Source organism: Oncorhynchus tshawytscha, linkage group LG07 (genome assembly GCF_018296145.1).
Source record: "Oncorhynchus tshawytscha isolate Ot180627B linkage group LG07, Otsh_v2.0, whole genome shotgun sequence".
Taxonomy (NCBI): Eukaryota; Metazoa; Chordata; class Actinopteri; order Salmoniformes; family Salmonidae; genus Oncorhynchus; species Oncorhynchus tshawytscha.
Window position 1 is genome coordinate 1834169 of NC_056435.1, and position 24451 is coordinate 1858619.

Genomic DNA, 24451 nt, shown 5'->3' on the forward strand with positions numbered 1-24451 from the left:
GAATGTCTTCCTCCTGTCTCTCTGTGTGTTGTGGTCTTACATTGAATGTCTTCTTCCTGTCTCTCTGTGTGTTGTGGTCTTACATTGAATGTCTTCCTCCTGTCTCTCTCTGTGTGTTGTGGTCTTACATTGAATGTCTTCTTCCTGTCTCTCTGTGTGTGTTGTGGTCTTACATTGAATGTCTTCTTCCTGTCTCTCTGTGTGTGTTGTGGTCTTACATTGAATGTCTTCCTCCTGTCTCTCTCTGTGTGTTGTGGTCTTACATTGAATGTCTTCCTCCTGTCTCTCTGTGTGTTGTGGTCTTACATTGAATGTCTTCTTCCTGTCTCTCTCTGTGTGTTGTGGTCTTACATTGAATGTCTTCTTCCTGTCTCTCTGTGTGTTGTGGTCTTACATTGAATGTCTTCTTCCTGTCTCTCTGTGTGTTGTGGTCTTACATTGAATGTCTTCTGTTCCTGTCTCTCCTGTCTCTCTGTGTGTTGTGGTCTTACATTGAATGTCTTCTTCCTGTCTCTCTGTGTGTTGTGGTCTTACATTGAATGTCTTCTCTGTCTCTCTGTGTGTTGTGGTCTTACATTGAATGTCTTCCTCCTGTCTCTCTGTGTGTTGTGGTCTTACATTGAATGTCTTCCTCCTGTCTCTCTGTGTGTTGTGGTCTTACATTGAATGTCTTCTTCCTGTCTCTCTGTGTGTGTTGTGGTCTTACATTGAATGTCTTCTCCTGTCTCTCTGTGTGTTGTGGTCTTACATTGAATGTCTTCCTCCTGTCTCTCTGTGTGTTGTGGTCTTACATTGAATGTCTTCCTCCTGTCTCTCTGTGTGTTGTGGTCTTACATTGAATGTCTTCCTCCTGTCTCTCTGTGTGTTGTGGTCTTACATTGAATGTCTTCTTCCTGTCTCTCTGTGTGTTGTGGTCTTACATTGAATGTCTTCCTCCTGTCTCTCTGTGTGTGTTGTGGTCTTACATTGAATGTCTTCCTCCTGTCTCTCTGTGTGTTGTGGTCTTACATTGAATGTCTTCCTCCTGTCTCTCTGTGTGTGTTGTGGTCTTACATTGAATGTCTTCCTCCTGTCTCTCTGTGTGTTGTGGTCTTACATTGAATGTCTTCCTCCTGTCTCTCTGTGTGTTGTGGTCTTACATGGAATGTCCTCCTCCTGTCTCTCTGTGTGTTGTGGTCTTACATGGAATGTCTCCTCCTGTCTCTCTGTGTGTTGTGGTCTTACATGGAATGTCTTCCTCCTGTCTCTCTGTGTGTTGTGGTCTTACATGGAATGTCTTCTTCCTGTCTCTCTGTGTGTTGTGGTCTTACATGGAATGTCTTCCTCCTGTCTCTCTGGGATTCTCTTGTTGGTAGTTTGTTGGTCCTGCCGGGTAGAGTATCTTTACAGCTGGTTTTGATAACTCGGATGAGTATTACTGAGGTGGGAACGTAGGACACACACACACACACGCACACACACACACACACACACGCACGCACACACACACACACACGCACGCACGCACGCACGCACACACACACACACACACACACACACACACACACACACACACACACACACACACACACACACACACACACACACACACACACACACACAGTAACAGTTACTTATGGATAGTTTTCCGAGTTACAAATGATGAAAAAAAAGAGTGGTGTGTGTGTGTGTGTGTGTGTGTGTGTGGACACAGATTGTATGAGGGGCTTGGTGGTTGTGTTGTGTGTACACGTTTAGTTATGCGTGTGTATACAGGTGTGTGTGTGTGTGTGTGTCCATGCCATGTGTGTGATGCAAGAGACCTTGTTCTTACGTAATTGTCACTCTTGTCCCCTGGAAACAGACATATTGTTGCAGTTTTCAAGCAACAGTGTCCTTGGTTCCAGCAGGCAGCATCTGTTTCTAGTCACATCACTTTGAATAATGGGTTTTCCTTTTGCCTGACGAGGATTAGTTTCATCACAGAGAAATGAATGGAACAATGGCAACACAGAGCTCTGTACTGTGTACATAACTTTCTGTTCTGTTCAGGTCCTCTGTGTCCTCCTTCACATAGTGCTGTGTATTTCTCCAGCCAGATGGGGAAGGCAGTGCTTGCCTTGTGGTAAAAAGGATGTTGAATCACTAAAGGTAGCCCTACTGATGTCCCAGTATAGGTAGACGTCTCCCTGTCCTCATCTTCGTGACCATGGACAGACAGATGGCAGGATGTAGTCAATGTAACTCTTACAGAAGGGTCAAACACAGACAGACAGACAGTTATGTACTGTACAGGCTAACTTTAAATGTTTGTGTATTTTCACATTTGAAACATACAGTACTTTGCTAGCGTATCAAACTGAACGTTTCAACCTGTAGCCTGTGCCAGGAGTGTGCTGGTTGGCTGGTTGGCTGGTTGGCTGGTTGGCTGGTTGGTTGCAGGACACGCCAAGTATGTGATGTCAGTTAGATTACTGTAACAGGAAACAACCAATTATCAGTAATTAGATGTTTCCTAATGTTGCTGGATTACGTTACCATGAAGGAAAGGAGACGAGGAGATGAGGAGATGAGCAAAGAAAGCTGTTTAAGAATGTTGCCACATGCCACATGCCACTAACCAACCAACCCATCACCACCCTGTCACCAGGGTCATAGACAGGCTAATACCATGGTAATACTATGTGTTTAAAGCACCAGCATCTATTTTAGAACACAGCACTTTGTGTCTGAACACTGTGATCTATTGTCTACTGCTAATCCCCCTCGTTGTTGAAATGAATCATCGATATTCTCCACTACTTTTCTCTCTCTAGTTAGACTGAGGATGGGGACACTGGGTACAAGTAAGTCCCCAGGGATATCATGTTATCTCAACGCAATGGACGCATCTCCTCATGGCTAAATTCCATCCAGTTGTGTTTGGATTTGATATAGTAGAAGACCAGATGCAGTGTGCTTTAATGTGGAATTTACAATGCAGTTGTGTATTACACTCACTCACACACTTACGTCAAACACAAACAATGGCAAGTTGATCAAGGAGACTGAGTGTGTGCTCTATCTTCTCTGTGTTCTCTGTAGGGAACCCCAAGGTCCTGTAAGAGTGAGCAGACTAGACGAAGGCCATCACGGTAAGAGAGACCACTGTCTTTCCCTCACTATCCAGGCGGTCACTATTCCTCATCTACTGCAGTATACAGCCACGATTACACCTGTTTCTCTGACCTCACGTTTCGGTTCATTGATGCCCATAGCGCTCAACACACACTGAAATCCGTGGACACAGGCCTATCAAAACCCCATCAGGATGTATTCCATCCTGTTGTCAGATCACTGTGACAACCACGCCTGTTTCTCCAGCTACGTTTCCCATCTAACAGCCAACTGGGAGTCGGGATTTGGGGAGCTGATCAGAATGATTGCGCAATACCCGCTTGGATCATTCCAGAACACTTTCTTCTGAACTGAAGGATTGAAGATGTTTATGAAAACATGTGTGATATCATATGACACCACTTTCCAATTACCATAGACATAAATCACATCGGTTTGTCAGTACTGAAGACTCATACATCAAAGATATGCTAGATAATAGATACCACACACAAGAGCCACCAAGGAAGAGCTTCATAGACTAGTGCTGATGTACAAACCCTGTAAGATATCAGGGGCCATATTCATACAGAGTAGCAGTGCTGATCTAGGATCAGTTTGACCTTTTAGATCATAAGGAATATCTTCCTCCCCAGGAGTGTCAGTCTGCTGCAGGCCATAGAGGAGGACAATGAGGTGTACATCACCTCTCTAACTCTCTCACCTCTTCCCTCTCTTCCCTTCTCCTCTCCCCTCATCTCCTCTCATCTCCCCTCATCTCCTCTCTCCCCTCATCTCCCCCTCTCTCCACTCCCCCTCTCCCCAGGAGTGTCAGTCTGCTGCAGGCCATAGAGGAGGACAATGAGGTGTACATCACCTCTCTAACTCTCTCTCTCCTCTCCTCTCCTCTCCTCTCCTCTCCTCTCCTCTCCTCTCCTCTCCTCTCCTCTCCTCTCCTCTCCTCTCCTCTCCTCTCCTCTCCTCTCCTCTCCTCTCCTCTCCTCTGAGAACTATGAGGTGGACCTAGTATACATCACATATCTAACTATCTGTCCTCTTCCCCTCCTCTCCTCTCCCCCTCTCTCCACTCCCCCTCTCCCCAGCAGTGTCAGTCTGCTGCAGGCCATGGAGGAGGACTGTGAGGTGGACCTGGTGTACATAATTTCTCTAACTATCTCTCCCATCTCCTCTCCTCTCCTCTGAGAACTATGAGGTGGACCTAGTATACATCACATATCTAACTATCTGTCCTCTTCCCCTCCTCTCCTCTCCCCAGGAGTGTGTATATTGCAGGCCATGGATGAGAACTATGAGGTGAATCTGTTGTACATCACTTTAACTATCTATCCTCTCCTCTCTCCTCTCTCCTCTCTCCTCTCACCTCTCTCCTCTCTCCTCTCTCCTCTCCTCTCTCCTCTCACCTCTCTCCTCTCTCCTCTCCTCTCCCCAGGAGTGTCAGTCTGCTGCAGGCCATGGATGAGAACTATGAGGTGGACCTGGTGTATATCACCGAGAGGATCATCTCTGTCTCCTTCCCCAGCGGAGCGGAGGAGCGCAGCTACACCTCCAATATCAAGGAGGTGGCCTCCATGCTGGCCTCCAAACACGGGGAACACTATCTGGTGAGACCCCCTGTCCTGCCACTGCTCTACCTCACTACCGGGCCTGTCTGTTGGTGTGGTGGCTTTTCATGCACCCTGTCACGTCCTGTTGCTGATGTACAACTGTTTCCTGGAATCGTTCTCATGCTTATTGGTGTGGATTTTGTCATTTCAGCTCCTCAACCTAAGTGAGCAGAGGAATGACATCACCAAGCTTAACCACAAGGTATACACACACAAATACACACGCACGAACGCACCCACACACACACACCACACACACACACACACACACACACACACACACACACACACACACACACACACACACACACACACACACACACACACACACACACACAACTCTCCTAAATGCAATGGTAGTGGTGGAAGTTTTGATATGTGATGGTGGTCTGTGTGGCCCCTTGTAGGTGCTGGAGTTTGGCTGGCCAGACCATTATGCTCCTGCCCTGGATAAGATCTGCAGCATGTGCAAGGCCATGGACACCTGGCTCAACGCTGACCAACACAATGTAGTGGTGCTTCACAACAAGGTAGGTGGTCGGACACATCACTCCAGGGAAGGGAGGAAGGAAGGATACATAGTCAGGGTATTGGAACAGGGTCCCGTGGTCTTACAGATCACTGATCACTCCAGGGAAGGGAGGAAGGAAGGATAAATAGTCAGGGTATTGGAACAGGGTCCCGTAGTCTTACAGATCACTGATCACTCCAGGGAAGGGAGGAAGGAAGGAAGGATACATAGTCAGGGTATTGGAACAGGGTCCCGTGGTCTTACAGATCACTGATCACTCCAGGGAAGGGAGGAAGGAAGGAAGGATACATAGTCAGGGTATTGGAACAGGGTCCCGTAGTCTTACAGATCTCTGATCACTCCAGGGAAGGGAGGAATGAAGGGTTTCTTCCCGGGAGTGTTACAGTATGCCGTGGTCCACTGTGTTAAGGACAGTAGAGGGTGGTCTCTGTTTGAAGAGTGTGAAAGGAGACAGCCAGGCCCCAGAGAGAAAGTCTCCTATGAATACTTTACTCTGTATGTCCTCCATCCTCATTGGTAAGGAGGTAAAACACCAAACTGTCTCCCTGTACCTCATTGGACAAAGTGGGATAATCAAGCTGTCTTGTAGTTGGAAGACAAGTCCTCCACATTATAGTATTGCTGGTAAAACATTTAAATGGTCCTTAACTGCAGACTGTTAGACTGAAGCCGTATTTCACAAAGAAATCCAGTGAACATGAGAGTCATTTGATTCTAATAGAGGCTGTTGCTGCTGCTGCCTGTGTTTTGGCAGCACATCCTCCTCCCCCAACCTCTCAGGCCCAATGATTCATCATACAACTTGTCATGAATGATCCAATGTCAACAACAGTAACTCCCCAAAAAACGACTTTAAAAACTTAATCTAAGTCTCTGTCAATCCGTGTTAAAGACTTTGAGTCAATGTAGCTGAATAGTGAGTAGTAACTTGATAAGTCTGTGGGGGAACATTTTATTCAATATGTACAACAAGTGGTAGCAAACAGAGCATCCCCATGGTTACCAACACTTATTTTCCCCCTCGTCCTGAAATTGAAGCTTTTGGTCAAGATGGAAAAAGTGCTTCCATTCAGAAACGCCTAATTTGACTAAAGGCTATTTGTTATCGCGAAATGTTCCACTTGCTGTTTCAGAGTTGAGGTCAAAGGTTTCTCCGGTAGTGTTGCATTTCTATTTTCAGTTGAATTTGACCACAAACAATGTCATTGTGATAAATGGAACCAGGCAGTTTGATCACATTCCATCTGTGACAGTTTGGCTTGAAAATAGCCTGGTCACTCAAATCTAACTCACCGTACAGCATTTACATGTCTACACTGCAGGTACAAACATTATTCGGCCTTCAAGTGTGTAACTAAAAATAGCCTTGTATTCTTTCTCAAAAAGTATATCTCCCTCTCTCCCCACCCCCCCCCTATCCACCCCCTCTCCCCCTCTCTCTCCCTCTCTCCCCTATCTCCCCTATTCTCTCTCTCCCTCTCCCCCTCTCTCTCCCTCTCCCCCCCCCCCACCTCCCTCCCCTCCCCCTCTCTCCCCCTCTCTCTCCCTCTCTCCCCCTCTCTCTCCCTCTCCCCCCCCATCTCCCCTATTCTCTCTCTCCTCCCCCCCCCATCTCCCCCTATTCTCTCTCTCCCTCTCCCCCCCCCTCTCTCCCTCTCCCTCCCCCTCTCCCTCCCTCCCTCCCCCCTCTCTCTCCCTCTCCCCCCCCTCTCTCTCCCTCTCTCCCCCTATCTCCCCTATGGTGGTCTCCCTCCCTCCCTCTCCCCCTCTCTCTCTCCCTCCCTACCCCTCTCTCCCTCTCCCTCCCCCTCTCTCCACCTCTCTCTCTCTTTCTGCAGGGGAACCGTGGGAGGACAGGAGTGGTGGTGGCTGCCTACATGCATTACAGCAACATATCAGCCAGGTACCAGAGACTTCTGACTGCAGACAAACTGACCTCATGTACCCTGTTTGTTATTAGTCAACATATCAGCCAGGTACCAGAGACTTCTGACTGCAGACAAACTGACCTCATGTACCCTGTTTGTTATTAGTCAACATATCAGCCAGGTACCAGAGACTTCTGACTGCAGACAAACTGACCTCATGTACCCTGTTTGTTATTAGTCAACATATCAGCCAGGTACCAGAGACTTCTGACTGCAGACAAACTGACCTCATGTACCCTGTTTGTTATTAGTCAACATGGAACAATGTATTCATTCAATATCACCACCCTGCTTGAAGTTCCGTACATCCTTAAAGTTCCCAGATATTTCCAGATGAAGACAAACAGACATTTGTCCATTCTATACGTTTACTTTGAGTTTTCTATCAGTGTTGGGGTCAATTTGAATCGAAGGCAGTCAATTTAGAAAGTAAACTGACAGTTTAATTCAGTAATTCAAAACAGGCTATCTATTTTAATTGACTTCTCAATAAGCTAAAAAGTAGAAGCAATATATGTCAAAAGCTTTTTCCATTTGGGGATTTTAAATTCAAATCCCTTCCTGAATTGACCGACTTCCATTAGAATTCACCCCAACCCTGATTTCAATGGCTTCACCCCTTGAGATGTTGGTCAAGTCATGGACAAAAACATGGGGTGATGTCAGGACAAGCACGTAGATCTGTAACAGATAGATAGGCCAAAGGGAATCGGGATCGGGCCTCAAATTAAACACTGATGTGGTTGTTATGCCAAAACATTCTGTTCAGGCTCTGGTGTATTTTTGGTCAATAAACAGGAACATTTACATATGTCATATCCTGTAAAGATAAGAAAGGTCAAATCACACTTGTTTCTTTGATACCCGAGATAGAACTATCTTGCTGAATGCTTGAGAGTCATTGGCATTCTAGAAGAGTAAACAGTAAACAAACGTTACATGTTACAGATGTAGGATCTTTATTTGAGCCAGTTTGCAACAGCAGGAAAATAATCCTGCAGCAACAGGACATGTGAATTATTATTTGAATTATAATTCATGGACATTTTTGAACTTCAGAATACTTTTTAACCTCAAATACACTTCAGGAAGGTTTTCCTGCAACAGGGTGATCAAATTAAGATCCTACATCTGTACATTGATCAGATAATATACTGGGATACTGTAGCATTGTGGGGATGGAAAAAGATGAAAAGCTGTAGATTAAGGACACTTCTTAAGGGACACGGTCGATTAATGATGTTTTTTAAGGGAGAAGACAACGTAAGAACACTTTTCAGGGTCATTTCAGGGCAAACTTATTGTATAGTATATGGTATGTGTTCAGTGAAGAAGAGCTGATCATTACCTTTGTCTCTCCTGTGGTCTTCAGTGCTGACCAGGCACTGGACAGGTTCGCCATGAGGCGCTTCTACGAAGACAAAGCACTTCCTGTGGGTCAACCGTCCCAGAGAAGGTCAGTTACCACTTACTACCTCACTTCTTGTTTTTGCACCCTACAACTTCCTATAGGCTGGATGAGTTTGATCCCTTGGTGAGAGCAACCGGCTGGATTCCATTCTTAGAATGTGTATCCTTCATTCTGTTCATTGAAGAAGTCAACAAGGGTAAAGGGATGGGCGTGACTTCTCAGAGTGGAATCCAGTCAATGGATGACCTGGTGTAACTCTCACTGTTTCAAAGGCTATCCTCCTCTCCGCAGTCCCTCGCTCCCAGTGCATCCCAAACAGGAAATGCCTCTGTCTTTTTGTTCCCTTAATCCTCCCAATGAAGCTAATTGACATAATTGAGGAATAATGTTTTTTGGAAAGCCTAGCAGCTTTTTGCATTCTCCAGGATTCCACTGAGAGCTGAAAGGTCAAATGGTTTTCAGAGTTCATTCTGACACTACTATCCATCGTTCCTTCCTCCCCTCCTCAGTGATCTGGCATGCTGAACAGGTGGCTTTGTAAGGGAACCCTTAGTGGCGCTTAGAACTGATTTAGGGTCAGATCTCACTAACCCAGTCCTAGCCATAGGTCATTACTGAGTAAATACAAACTGATCCGGTATCCATAGTTTGTGGCAGATAAGGGAACCCCAGGTGTATCCAGCAGGCAACAGCAGCAGTAGCAGCATTAGGCCTCTGACCAGCTGCTGTTTCCTTACTCAGATATAATTATCCCCCAGCCAGTTCCCCGCAGTCTGAACTTATTATGGTCTGGCATGTGTGACATTAACATTGGGAGGGGGGGATGGATCTCAGCAGTGCTACGCTGCCGTAGAAACGCACCACATAGAGAAATACACTTCTGTTCACTTCTGAGAGGTATCACTATCAAATCATCATCAACATTCTTGTGAGGAAATTCCACTCTAGATTAGAATCTACCGTAGGTTAGATCCTTGAGTGGAATGTTCTGAGCCAAAATGGCGGATGGTTGTCCAGACTTGATCTCTGTAGCAGCCAAACATATATATATATATATATATATATATATATATATATATATATATATATATATATATATATATTTATATATATATATCTGTACAGTAGTAACTGTAATATGTCAGAATCTGTGTGGCCGTGTTTTCCGGCGTGACCCCGCTGTTACACAGGGAGCTCCTTACACAACCCAGCTGCTCTGTGATTGCTTCCTGCTCCGACCTAATTTCATTTGGGAGACCGAACCATCTGGCGGCTGCCAGCTGGGCGTGGGGGGAGCAAAGGGGTGGTGGGGAGATGGGCCGACCTCTGGAACAGAAGTCACACTCTGCATGATCATCATTAGTATCATTAACAGGCTGCCTGTCAGGCAGAGCTCACCAACACAACACAACATTCCCCTGCCTGGCAGACAACACTACATACCCCTGCCTGGCAGGCAGAGCTCACCAACACAACACAACATTCTCCCACCTGGCAGGCAGAGCTCACCAACACAACACAACATTCCCCTGCCTGGCAGACAACACTACATACTCCTGCCTGGCAGGCAGAGCTCACCAACACAACATTCTCCCACCTGGCAGGCAGAGCTCACCAACACAACACAACATTCCCCTGCCTGGCAGACAACACAACATTCTCCCACCTGGCAGGCAGAGCTCACCAACACACACAACATTCCCCTGCCTGGCAAGCAGAGCTCACCAACACAACATTCTCCCCGCCTGGCAGGCAGAGCTCACCAACACAACACAACATTCCCCTGCCTGGCAAGCAGAGCTCACCAACACATCACAACATTCCCCTGCCTGGCAGACAGAGCTCACCAACACAACACAACATTCCCATGCCTGGCAGGCAGAGCTCACCAACACAACACAACATTCCCTGCCTGGCAGACAGAGCTCACCAACACAACACAACATTCCCATGCCTGGCAGGCAGAGCTCACCAACACATCACAACATTCCCATGCCTGGCAGGCAGAGCTCACCAACACAACACAACATTCCCCTGCCTGGCAGACAGAGCTCACCAACACAACACAACATTCCCATGCCTGGCAGGCAGAGCTCACCAACACATCACAACATTCCCATGCCTGGCAGACAGAGCTCACCAACACATCACAACATTCCCATGCCTGGCAGGCAGAGCTCACCAACACAACACAACATTCCCTGCCTGGCAGACAGAGCTCACCAACACAACACAACATTCCCATGCCTGGCAGGCAGAGCTCACCAACACAACACAACATTCCCCTGCCTGGCAAGCAGAGCTCACCAACACATCACAACATTCCCCTGCCTGGCAGACAGAGCTCACCAACACAACACAACATTCCCATGCCTGGCAGGCAGAGCTCACCAACACAACACAACATTCCCATGCCTGGCAGACAGAGCTCACCAACACATCACAACATTCCCATGCCTGGCAGGCAGAGCTCACCAACACATCACAACATTCCCATGCCTGGCAGGCAGAGCTCACCAACACAACACAACATTCCCCTGCCTGGCAGACAGAGCTCACCAACACAACACAACATTCCCATGCCTGGCAGACAGAGCTCACCAACACATCACAACATTCCCATGCCTGGCAGACAGAGCTCACCAACACAACACAACATTCCCATGCCTGGCAGGCAGAGCTCACCAACACAACACAACATTCCCCTGCCTGGCAGGCAGAGCTCACCAACACATCACAACATTCCCATGCCTGGCAGACAGAGCTCACCAACACATCACAACATTCCCCTGCCTGGCAAGACAGAGCTCACCAACACATCACAACATTCTCCTGCCTGGCAGACAGAGCTCACCAACACAACACAACATTCCCTGCCTGGCAGGCAGAGCTCACCAACACATCACAACATTCCCATGCCTGGCAGACAGAGCTCACCAACACATCACAACATGCCCCTGCCTGGCAGACAGAGCTCACCAACACAACACAACATTCCCCTGCCTGGCAGACAGAGCTCACCAACACAACACAACATTCCCCTGCCTGGCAGGCAGAGCTCACCAACACAACACAACATGCCCCTGCCTGGCAGACAGAGCTCACCAACACATCACAACATTCCCTGCCTGGCAGACAGAGCTCACCAACACAACACAACATTCCCCTGCCTGGCAGGCAGAGCTCACCAACACAACACAACATGCCCCTGCCTGGCAGACAGAGCTCACCAACACATCACAACATTCCCCTGCCTGGCAGACAGAGCTCACCAACACAACACAACATTCCCATGCCTGGCAAGCAGAGCTCACCAACACAACACAACATTCCCCTGCCTGGCAGGCAGAGCGGCCTGGTGCTCATACACTCCAATTCACTCTGACATCTCCATAGTGTGCGAAGCCTCTTTGATGATAGATGGGGCGTGCTTGCTAGTCTTGCTTGCCAGACTCATGGTGCATGACATTGAAGGGTTGTCCCTCTGTTTCACACTGTGACTGTGTTGTGTGGATGTGTGTAGGTATGTGCGTTACTTCAGTGGTCTGCTTTCTGGCCACATCAAGATTAACAACAAGCCTCTGTTCCTGCACCACGTCATCATGCACGGCATCCCCAACTTCGAGTCCAAAGGAGGTGAGTCTGCAACAGGAGAGCATTTATTTCATTATTAGAAATGATTAATGATTCATTTTTTTTTATTTTAATTTTTTCTTCAATCGGATAGACTTTCATTCAATGAGTGTAAATAATTGTTTCATTTTGGAATACTTTTTCTTCTTTTCTTCCTTTTCTTCCCTCGCAGGCTGTCGTCCTTTCCTGAAGATTTACCAGGCGATGCAGCCAGTCTACACGTCAGGGATATAGTATGTTTCTTTACTTTTTATCTGTTGCATTGTGGGTTGATTTGTCTTTCAGGGGGCTTGTTTTCTCTCTCTCAGATTCTGTCACTCTATCCCTCTTTCCTTCTCTCCCTCTCAGTCCACAGTACTTTCAAGCCTGTCACCCCTTGTTAAGAGATTAGCCCTTGATAATCTGAATTGGTTTGTGTATGTGTGTGTGTGTGTGTGTGTGTGTGTGTGTGTGTGTGTGTGTGTGTGTGTGTGTGTGTGTGTGTGTGTGTGTGTGTGTGTGTGTGTGTGTGTGTGTGTGCGATAGAGAGAGAGAGAGGGAGGAGGAAACAGAGAGAGAGGAGCAGAGAGAATGAGAGAGAGGGGGAGAGAGAAAGGAACAGAGAGAGAGAAGGAGAGAGAGAGGTGGGAGAGAGAGAAAGGAACAGAGAGAGAGAAAGAGAGAGAGAGAGAGGGAGGGAGAAACAGAGAGAGAGGGGCAGAGAGAGAGAGAGTGGAGAGAGAGAGAGAGAGGGGGGGAGGGAGAAACAGAGAGAGAGGAGCAGAGAGAAAGAGAGGGAGTGGGGGAGAGAGAGAGAGAGAGAGAGAGAGAGAGAGTGGGGGAGAGAGAGAGAGAGAGAGAGTGGGGAGAGAGAAAGAGAGTGGGGAGAGAGAAAGAGAGGGAGGGGAGAGAGAGAGAGAGAGAGAGAGTGGGGAGAGAGAAAGAGAGAGGGTCAGTATGTGTGTCAGTGTGTGCTGGTGGGGCAGGCAGGCAGATAGATTGTCAGTGACACAGCTCTAGGGTTCTATGTGTACAGGTAGGGATACCATAACTCCCACCTCACTGACACACCTTCTCCATCCAGGGTCCTCACGACCAAAACAACACCACACGGAAATGACCCCCCACCCCGCTTTGGAACAAGCTCTTCTTACTTCAGTCATACCTGAACCACTATAAGAAAAACACCCAAAACTGTTTTAAAATGTTTATAATGGTTTTCATCTGAATTATTTCCACAGTAACGTACAAGGGGACAGTCACACCAGTATCTGCATCACCATTGAACCTGGCCTGCTCCTAAAGGGAGACATTTTGGTAAGAAGCACATCTTTTGTCATCAAATGTACAGGTGTTGTGGTTGTACTGTATGTTGTGTTGTGTTGTGTTGTGTTGGCCTTAGAGCCATTAGTAGCCTTACAGTATGTTCATATACTGTAACTGTTGAAGGTTGACCTTTTTCATATTCCACCACAATATATTCCTCGACCACAGGATCCATTTCTCTCTCTCTCTGTGTTTCTCTCATTCTCTGTCTCTCTGTCTCATTCTCTCTCTCTGTCTCTCAGTCTCTGTCTCTCTCTCTCTCTCTCTCTCTCTCTATCTCTCTCATTCCCTCTCTCTGTGTCTCTGTGTCTCTCTCTCTCTCTCTATCTCTCTCATTCCCTCTCTCTGTGTCTCTGTGTCTCTCTCTCTCTCTCTATCTCTCTCATTCCCTCTCTCTGTGTCTCTGTGTCTCTCTCTCTCTCTCTTTCTCTCATTCCCTCTCTCTGTGTCTCTGTCTCTCTCTCTCTCTCTTTCTCTCATTCCCTCTCTCTGTGTCTCTGTCTCTCTCTCTCTCTCTCTTTCTCTCATTCCCTCTCTCTGTGTCTCTGTCTCTCTCTCTCTCTCTCAATTCAATTTAAGGGGCTTTATTGACATGGGAAACATATGTTTACATTTCCAAAGCAAGTGAAATAGATAATAAACTAAAGTGAAATAAACAATAAAAAATGTACAGTAAACATTACTCTCACAGAAGTTCCAAAAGAATAAAGACATTTCAAATATCATATTGTGTCTATATACAGTGTTGTAATGATGTGCAAATAATTTAAGTACAAGGGGAAAATAAATAAACATAAATATGGGTTGTATTTACAATGGTGTTTGTTCTTCACTGGTTGCCTTTTTCTTGTGGCGACAGGTCACAAATCTTGCTGCTGTGATGGCACACTGTGGTATTTCACCCAGTAGGGTGAATGGGAGTTTATCAAGATTAGATTTGTTTTCAAATTCTTTGTGGATCTGTGTAATCTGAGGGAAATATGTGTCTCTAATATGGTCATACATTTGGCAGGAGGTTAGGAAGTGCAGCTCAGTTTCCACCCCATTTTGTCGGCAGTGTGCACATAGCCTGTCTTCTCTTGAGAGCCAGGTCTGCCTACGGTGGCCTTTCTCAATAGCAAGGCTATGCTCACTGAGTCTGTACATATGCAAAGATTTCCTTAATTTTGGGTCAGTCACAGTGGTCAGGTATTCTGCCACTGTGTACTCTCTGTTTAGGGCCAAATACCTTCTAGTTTGCTCAGTTGTTTTGTATATTCTTTCAATGTGTCAAGTAATTATCTTTTTGTTTTCTCATGATTTGGTTGGGTCTAATTGTGTTGCTGTCCTGGGGCTCTGTGGCGTCTGTTTGTGTTCTTGAACAGAGCCCCAGGACCAGCTTGCTTAGGAGACTCTTCTCCAGGTTCAGTTCTCTGTAGGTGATGGCTTTGTTATGGAAGGTTTGGGAATCACTTCCTTTTAGGTGGTTGTAGAATTTAACAGCTTTTTTCTAGATTTTGATAGTTAGAAGGTATCTGCCTAATTGGGCTCCTGGGTGGCACAGCGGTCTAAGGCACTGCATCTCAGTGCTTGATGTGTCACTACAGACACCCTGGTTCAAATCCAGACGGTACTGTATCACAACTGGCTGTGATTGGGAGTCCCATAGGGAGCAGCATAATTGGTCCAGCGTCATCCGGGTTTGGCCAGTGTAGGCCGTCATTGTAAGTAAGATTTGTTCTTAACTGAATAGCGTAGTTAAATAAATACAAAGATCCTGCTGTGCATGCATTATTTAGTGTTTTACGTTGTTCACCGAGAATATGCCTAGAAGGTCAGCATCCCGGAGTCGCCTCTTCACTGTTGACGCTGAGACTGGTGTTTTGCGGGTACTATTTAATGAAGCTGCTAGTTGAGGATTTGTGAGGCATCTGTTTCTCAAACTAGACACTCTAATGTACTTGTCCGCTTGCTCAGTTGTGCACCGGGGCCTCCCAATCCCTCTATTCTGGTTATGCCAGTTTGCACTGTTCTGTGAAGGAAATAGTACACAGCTTTGTACGAGATCTTCAGTTTCTTGGCAATTTCTCGCATGGAATAGCCTTCATTTCTCAGAACAAGAATACACTGACGAGTTTCAGAAGAAAGTTCTTTGTTTCTGGCCATTTTGAGCCTGTAATTGAACCCACAAATGCTGATGCTCCAGATACTCAACTAGTCTAAAGAAGGCCAGTTTTATTGCTTCTTTAATCAGCACAACAGTTTTCAGCTGTGCTAACATAATTGCAAAAGGGTTTTCTAATGATCAATTAGACTTTTAAATTTATAACACAACGTGCCATTGGAACACAGGAGTGATGGTTGCTGATAGTGGTCCTCTGTATGACTATGTAGATATTCCATAACATATCAGCCGTTTTCAGCTACAATAGTCATTTACAACATTAACAATGTCTACACTGTATTTCTGATAAATGTGGTGTTATTTTAATGGACTAAATATGTGCTTTTCTTTCAAAAAACAAGGACATTTCTAAGTGACCCCAAACTTTTGAACGGTAGTGTATATGCTTTTGTTGTTTGTTCTTTGTTATAGAGCCAAAAAGATTGCCGAAGTGGTTTATCCATGTATCTCAGTTTTGGATAGATAATTCTTCGTGATTGTTGTTTGTTTAGAGTTTTCTAATTTTCCCAGAAGTGGTTCGATTCTATGGATTCTTCAATTACATTGAGCTGATTTCTGACAGGCCTGTCCTTCTTTTTCCGTAGTGTATTTCTGTATTGTTTTAGTGATTCACCATAGTGAAGGCACAGACTCAGGTTTTCTGGGTCTCCATGTTTTTGGTTGGACAGGTTTCTCAATTTCTTTCTTAGGTTTTTGCCTTCTTCATCAAATCATTTGTCATTGTTGTTAAATTTCTTTGGTTGTCAGCTTGACATTTTTTGATTTGATAAGGAAGCTGAGCGGTCAAATATACTGTTTAGGTTTTCTACTGCCAAGTTTACACCTTCACTATTACAGTGCAGCATTTGTTCCAGGAAATTGTCTCTTTCTCTCTCTCTCTGTCTCTTTCTTGCTCTCTCTCTTTGTCTCTCTCTTTGTCTCTCTCTTTGTCTCTCTCTCTCTGTCTCTCTCTTTGACTCTCTCTTTGACTCTTTCTCTTTGACTCTTTCTCTCTCTCTCTCTCTCTCTCTCTCTCTCTCTCTCTCTCTAATGTTATCTTGCCCTCCTGTTCACTAGAGTTCTATTAGGGAAGAATGTGTCCTTGTTCCACCACGCCAGACCAGACCACCCCAGACGTGCCTCCCCATCAGAACATGCCTCCATTGTACTGACCATGTTCTGTTCTGGTGGGGAACCATGGTCTGATCTCTAGGACCAGCAGGGTTTAGGCCTGGAGATATAGACCATGAGTTTGGCAATCTGGACTGTTTCCCTCGTCTGGTTTGACTGTAGCAAAAGTCCTTGTCTTGATGTCCGGTTATATGCTTACTCTCTCCTCCTCCTCCTCATCCTCCTCCTCCTCCGCCTCCTCCTCCTCCTCCTCCTCCAGTTGAAGTGTTACCACAAGCGTTTCCGGAGCCCCATTAGGGATGTGATATTCAGAGTGCAGTTCCACACCTGTGCCATCCACGACCTGGGAGTGGTCTTCGGGAAGAATGAACTGGATCAGACTTTTAAAGGTGTGTGTGTGTGTATGTGTGGGTGACTGTGTGTGTGTATGTGTGGGTGGGTGACTGTGTGTGTGTGTATGTATGGGTGTGTATGTGTGGGTGACTGTGTATGTATGTGTGCGTGGGTCAAATCAAATCAAATTGTATTTATCACATACACATGGTTAGCAGATGTTAATGCGAGTGTAGCGAAATGCTTGTGCTTCTAGTTCCGACAATGCAGTAATAACCAACGAGTAATCTAGCCTAACGATTCCACAACTACTACCTTATACACACAAGTGTAAAGGGATAAAGAATATGTACATAAAGATATATGAATGAGTGATGGTACAGAACGGCATAGGCAAGATGCAGTAGATGGTATCGAGTACAGTATATACATATGACATGAGTAATGTAGGGTATGTAAACATAAAGTGGCATAGTTTAAAGTGGCTAGTGATACATGTATTACATAAAGATAGCAAGATGCAGTAGATGATGTATATACATATACATATGAGGTGAGTAATGTAGGGTATGTAAACATTATATTAAGTGGCATAGTTTAAAGTGTTTAAAGTGTTTGTATGTGTGGGTGACTGTGTGTGTGTATGTGTGGGTGGCTGTGTGTGTGTATGTGTGGGTGGCTGTGTGTGTGTATGTGTGGGTGGCTGTGTGTGTGTGTATGTGTACGTGGGTGACTGTGTGTGTGTATGTGTGGGTGACTGTGTGTGTGTATGTGTGGGTGACTGTGTGTGTGTATGTGTACGTGGGTGACTGTGTGTGTGTATGTGTGTGTGTATGTGTGGGTGACTGTGTGTGTGTATGTGTACGTGGGTGACTGTGTGTGTGTATGTGTGTGTGTATGTGTGGGTGACTGTGTGTGTGTATGTGTGGGTGACTGTGTGGGTGACTGTGTGTGTGTATGTGTGGGTGGCTGTGTTTGTGTATGTGTGCGTGGGTGACTGTGTGTGTGTATGTGTGTGTGGGTGACTGTGTGTGTGTGTATGTGTGGGTGGGTGTGTGTGTGTAAGTGTGGGTGACTGTGTGTGTATGTGTGTGTGGGTGACTGTATGTGTGGGTGACTGTGTGTGTATGTGTGCGTGGGTGGGTGACTGTGTGTGTGTATGTGTCCGTGGGTGACTGTGTGTGTGTATGTGTGCGGGGGTGACTGTGTGTGTGTGTATGTGTGCGGGGGTGACTGTGTATGTGTGTGTGTGTGCGTGGGTGACTGTGTGTGTGTGTATGTGTGCGTGGGTGACTGTGTGTTTGCGGGGGAGACTGTGTGTGTGTATGTGTGCGTGGGTGACTGTGTGTGTATGTGTGCGTGGGTGACTGTGTGTGTGTATGTGTGCGGGGGTGACTGTGTGTGTGTATGTGTGCGGGGGTGAATGTGTGTGTGTATGTGTGCGGGGGTGACTGTGTGTGTATGTGTGCGGGGGTGACTGTGTGTGTGTGTATGTGTGCGGGGGTGACTGTGTGTGTGTGTATGTGTGCGGGGGTGACTGTGTGTGTGTATGTGTGGGTGACTGTGTGTGTGTATGTGTGGGTGACTGTGTATGTGTGTGTATGTGTGCGTGGGTGACTGTGTGTGTGTATGTGTGGGTGACTGTGTGTGTGTATGTGTGGGTGACTGTGTATGTGTGTGTATGTGTGCGTGGGTGACTGTGTGTGTGTGTCTTTGTAGCAGTGCGTACACATGTTCGTGTGTGTATGTACCTATGTGGCCTCTCCCAAAAAATGTGAAATTGATTGTTGATTAATGTGTGTGTGTACCTGTGTTTGTTGAAGTGTGTACACATGTCCGTGTGTACTGTATTACCTGGCCTCTGTAGAAATGTGAAATTGATTGTTGATTAATGTGTGTGTGTACCTGTGTTTGTTGAAGTGTGTACACATGTCCGTGTGTACTGTATTACCTGGCCTCTGTAGAAATGTGAAATTGATTGTTGATTAATGTGTGTGTGTACCTGTGTTTGTTGAAGTGTGTACACATGTCCGTGTGTACTGTATTACCTGGCCTCTGTAGAAATGTGAAATTGATTGTCGTTTAATGTGTGTCACTACACAGATGAGAGATTTCCAGAATATGGGAAAGTGGAATTTGTCTTCTCCTTCGGACCTGAGAAAATCAAAGGTACAGGTAATCAGTGTATTTCAAGTTGAATGCTTCAATGCATGCTACATGTAATAATGTATACGCAAACTATAGTTAGGACCATAAGGTAATGCAGCACAGCATGGATTGGTGTAAATTGATTGTGTGTTGTCAGCATAGTTAACTGCATGTGGCTACGCAGAAAGTACATGTTATATTGTATTTCTGTTATGGACATTAATGGGTTAAAGACTGCATTACCCAGCTGGCTTTGTGTCTCTCAGGAATGGGCCACCTTGAGAATGGCCCACAAGTGTCGGTGGACTACAATACCCAAGACCCCCTCATCCGCTGGGACTCCTACGAGAACTTCAACAGGGGCTGCGAGGATACAGGAGATGGTGAGCACCAAGACCACACACACACACACACAGACACACACACACACACACACACATACACACACAGTGGTGGAAAAAGTTCCCAGTTGTCATACTTGAGTAAAAGATACCTTAATAGCACTGGAGGCTGCTGAGGGGAGGATGGCTCATAATATTTGAATAAATGTTTGATGCATTTGATACCATTCCACTAAAGCCGCTCCAGCCATTATCACAAGCCCTACCTCCCCAATTAAGGTGACACCAACCTCCCGTGCTTAATAGAAAAGTGAAGGCCACCTTGTAAAATAGTAAAAAAAGTAGTACTTTAAAGTATTGTTCTTAAAATAATTTACACACACACACACACACAGCACAGTCAAACTAGGTGTGCTGGATCAGTTGTTGTCACATATCTCCAGTGGTTAATGGAGTCTTCGAGACTGACTCTGTCACATAGCTGGCCACCCTCAGTGGTGGGGGTATTGACATTTTAAAGATGACACACACACACACACACACACACACACACACACACACTCATACATCTACAAGTGCCGGACTCATCAGGCAGATGTTGACATGTAAATCAGTAGAACCCCCCCCCCTCCTCACAGTCTAGAAGAAACCAAAGGCAGAACGGTTTGATAATTGGCCAATATCATTTTCATGAAATGTAATGAATGCCTCCTTGCGGCGGTAGAGCCATGAGAGCCATCTAGAGCCATATCACACTGTACAGTTAGGGACTTTCTGATGCTACTGTGTGATGCAACCCTTGATTAGTTGTGGGGAACACAGTCCTCTCCTTGGCCAGCAGGTGTTCCAGGAGTCCCTGGTGTTTGGTAAATGATGGTGATAATGAGAGGTCACAGCATTTAGGAACATGGCACATCCACTGGTACTTCCACTGGTACTTCCACTGGTACTTCCACTGGCATTCTACTGGTACTTCCACTGGCATTCTACTGGTACTTCCACTGGCATTCTACTGGTACTTCCACTGGCATTCTACTGGTACTTCCACTGGCATTCTACTGGTACTTCCACTGGTTCTTCCACTGGTACTTCCACTGGCATTCTACTGGTACTTCCACTGGTGGCATTCTACTGGCATTCTACTGGTACTTCCACTGGCATTCTACTGGTACTTCCACTGGCATTCTGGTACTTCCACTGGCATTCTCCACTGGTACTTCCACTGGCACTTCATTCCACTGGTACTTCCACTGGCATTCTACTACTTCCACTGGTACATTCCACTGGCATTCTACTGGTACTTCCACATTTACCACTGGTACTTCCACTGGCATTCTACTGGTACTTCCACTGGTACTTCCACTGGCATTCTACTGGTACTTCCACTGGTTCCACTGGCTTCCACTGGTACTTCCACTGGCATTCCACTGGTACTTCCACTGGTACTTCCACTGGCATTCTACTGGTACTTCCACTGGTACCTCCACTGGCATTCTACTGGTACTTCCACTGGCATTCTACTGGTACTTCCACTGGTACTTTCACTGGCATTCTACTGGTACTTCCACTGGTACTTCCACTGGCCACTGGTACTTCCACTGGTACTTCCACTGGCATTCTACTGGTACTTCCACTGGTACTTCCACTGGCATTCCACTGGTACTTCCACTGGCATTCTACTGGTACTTCCACTGGTACTTTCACTGGCATTCTACTGGTACTTCCACTGGTACTTCCACTGGCATTCCACTGGTACTTCCACTGGTACTTCCACTGGCATTCTACTGGTACTTCCACTGGCATGCCACTGCACCACCTCTCTCCACATCTAAAAGTAAGCGCATACATCTTCCTCAGCCGTTTGGACATTTTGATTCTTTCACATATTCCTATTCACTTCTGTCTGTTTAAGCATGGCCAATCTAGTGACTACCTTGCCCTACCCCTCTTGCCTCCTCTTGTTCTCATCATTTCCCCCTATCTCGCCCTTTCCTCTCCCCCGTCTTAGCTGCAGGAGCAGACCCCATGCCCCCTACACACACACACACCTGTCATTCACTCCTTTAAATAGCTGCTGCAGAAATAGGTGGTAGTCAGTCGCTCTGCTGGTAACCAGAACCCTTGCACTCCCACCACCACCCCCCACCCAGCTCACAGTGTGGGTGTGCAAGGGGCTAGGGCTGGGGGTCAGGAGATGACGGGACCCCACACCAAACTCCTGCTCACCTCCTCTCACCTCTACTCCCCTTCCTCCTCCACCTTACCCCTCTGCTTCTGCAGTCCCACCGCCCCATTCCATAGCCCTCACTGGGGCTGACATCATTCATCATGGTCCCTATTGATTAGTATTGTGGACGGGACAAGACAATGAATACAGTGAGGGCAGTGAACACCCTATCTTATGCCACCCATATGCCCCAAGTGGAGAGAGAGAGGAGGCAGTTGCACCAGAGCACAGGCCGTGGCAAGTAGCCATCATGTCAAGCTAGGCCCTCCTTTGGTGCAGCGGTAATACGCTCCAACATGCCCTATGGCTTGAATAGAAACCACTGTATTATATCATATTCAACTCTCTGGAGAGCTCTTGTGGTAATTGCTATGTAAAGAAGGACATTGGGAAATGCTGGTGTTGGCAGTTTGATCCTAATTGAATGGACTAGATGTTTGGTTCTGGTTGGCTCAGCAGAAAGCATTCTGCCAGTCCCCTCGCTTAGCTAATTGCAGGCTTTGCTTCCTTAGCAGTTGGATTGGATCTGAAAAATGTGGATTCAGTACATGGTGCTAGAACATTGTGTGACCACCATTCAATTGGTCTTGGGCTGAAAGTGAACCTCTGTGAAAGCTCAAGTAGTTTTATAGGTTGAAGGAAGATGTCTGTGTTCCAAGGCTGGGCTTGGGTTTTGAGCTAGGGTTCGTTCATTTGCTAGCTGCTTTGCTACCCACCTCAATGTTTCTCCGCCAAGGGGTCTACTCTGAAAATACCCTTCCTCTCTCTCTTTCCCTTCCTCTCTTTCCCTCCCTCTCTCAAGGGCTTCAGCTTGGGTTCTGGAGTGAGGGTTCAAGACCGGTCGCTAGCTGCTTGTTGGCCCACCTCAACGTTTCTTCACCAAGGGGTCTGTTCTGAAAACACCGCCCTCTCCCCTCCCTCTCTCTTTCCCTCCCTCTCTCTCTTCCTCCTCTTTTGATCACAGTGTTGCGGTCGACAGGTCAGGTGAATGTCGATGAGGGACCAGTTTTTAGGCGCTAGACTAATGGCTAACACTCAGATGGACAAGCTACGCTGTGTAGCCTAGCTTTCATTAGGTTCTGGACAAATGGAGTGTTTTCCCATAACTGTCGTGACACTGTGTGCTCCAGTGGACTCTAGTCACTCGTTACATGTCATTAAAAGCATTAGGTCAGTGTTATTTGTCCGTGTGGTAGCTAGTCCTTGTCCTAAATGGCTGTTCCACCCTGGAACGTTGATGTATATACAGTTGAAGTCGGAAGTTTACATACACTTAGGTTGGAGTCATTAAAACTCGTTTTTCAACCACTCCACAAATATCTTGTTAACTATCTATAGTTTTGGCAAGTCGGTTAGGACATCTACTTTGTACATGACACAAGTAATTTTTCCAACAATTGTTTACAGACAGATTATTTAACTTAAAATTCACTGTATCACAATTCCAGTGGGTCAGAAGTTTACATACACTAAGTTGATTGTGCCTTTAAACAGCTTGGAAAATTCCAGAAAATTATGTCATGGCTTTGGAAGCTTCTGATAGGCTAATTAACATCATTTGAGTCAATTGGAGGTGTACCTGTGGATGTATTTCTTCAAACCTTCAAACTCAGTGCCTTTTTTGCTTGACATCATGGGAAAATCAAAAGAAATCAGCCAAGACCTCGGGAAAGACATTGTAGACCTCCACAAGTCTGGTTCGTCATTGGGAGCAATTTCCAAACGCCTGAAGATACCACGTTTATCTGTACAAACAATAGTACTCAAGTATTAACACCATGGTACCGCGCAGCCGTCATACCGCTCAGGAAGGAGACACGTTCTGTCTCCTAGAGTCCAAATCAATCCCAGAACAACAGCAAAGGACCTTGTGAAGATGCTGGAGGAAACAGGTACAAAAGTATCTATATCAACAGTAAATCGACATAACCTGAAAGGCCTCTCAGCAAGGAAGAAGCCACTGCTTCAAAACCACCATAAAAAAGCCAAACTACTGTTTACAACTGCACGTGGGGACAAAGATCGTACTTTTTGGAGAAATGTCCTCTTGTCCTCTTGTCTGATGAAACAAAAATAGAACTATTTGGCCATAATGACCATTGTTTGGTTTGGAGGGAAAAGGGGGAGGCTTGCAAGCCGAAGAACACCATCCCGACTGTGAAGCACGGGGGTGGCAGCATCATGTTGTGGGGGTGCTTTGTTGCAGGAGGGACTGGTGCACTTCACAAAATAGATGGCTTTATGAGGATGGAAAATTACATGGGTACATTGAAGCAACATCTCAAGACATCAGTCAGGAAGTTAAAGCTTGGTCACAAATGGGTCTTCCAAATGGACAATGACCCCAAGCAAAATGGCTTAAGGACAACAAAGTCAAGGTATTGGAGTGGCCATCACAAAGCCCTGACCTCAATCCCATAGAAAATGTGTGGGCAGAACTGAAAAAGTGTGTGCGAGCAAGGAGGCCTACAAACCTGACTCCGTTACACCAGCTCTGTCAGGAGGAATGGGCCAAAATTCATCCAACTTATTGTAGGAAGCTTGTGGAAGGCTACCCAAAACATTTGACCCAAGTTAAATCATATAAAGGTAATGCTACCAAATACTAATTGAGTGTAG

At 46.2% G+C, this 24451-nt stretch overlaps 1 protein-coding gene across 19 annotated transcripts in view; it reads left to right on the top strand.

Annotated features, from left to right (window-relative positions):
• LOC112235584 (tensin) overlaps positions 1-24451 on the top strand; it is a 249505-nt gene that overhangs the window by 192673 nt on the left and 32381 nt on the right. For 14 of the 19 annotated variants that reach the window (XM_042323790.1, XM_042323789.1, XM_042323797.1 and 11 more), the window contains 13 exons: positions 3064-3113; positions 4526-4697; positions 4852-4902; positions 5108-5230; positions 7071-7135; positions 8533-8616; positions 12095-12207; positions 12377-12437; positions 13425-13500; positions 17043-17172; positions 19220-19291; positions 19531-19647; positions 22635-22718. In XM_042323790.1, the coding sequence (XP_042179724.1) occupies positions 3064-3113; positions 4526-4697; positions 4852-4902; positions 5108-5230; positions 7071-7135; positions 8533-8616; positions 12095-12207; positions 12377-12437; positions 13425-13500; positions 17043-17172; positions 19220-19291; positions 19531-19647; positions 22635-22718 (1198 nt within the window). The remainder of the gene's footprint in view (positions 1-3063; positions 3114-4525; positions 4698-4851; positions 4903-5107; positions 5231-7070; positions 7136-8532; positions 8617-12094; positions 12208-12376; positions 12438-13424; positions 13501-17042; positions 17173-19219; positions 19292-19530; positions 19648-22634; positions 22719-24451) is intronic. The other 5 variants (XM_042323791.1, XM_042323807.1, XM_042323803.1 and 2 more) reach the window with 3 other exon arrangements.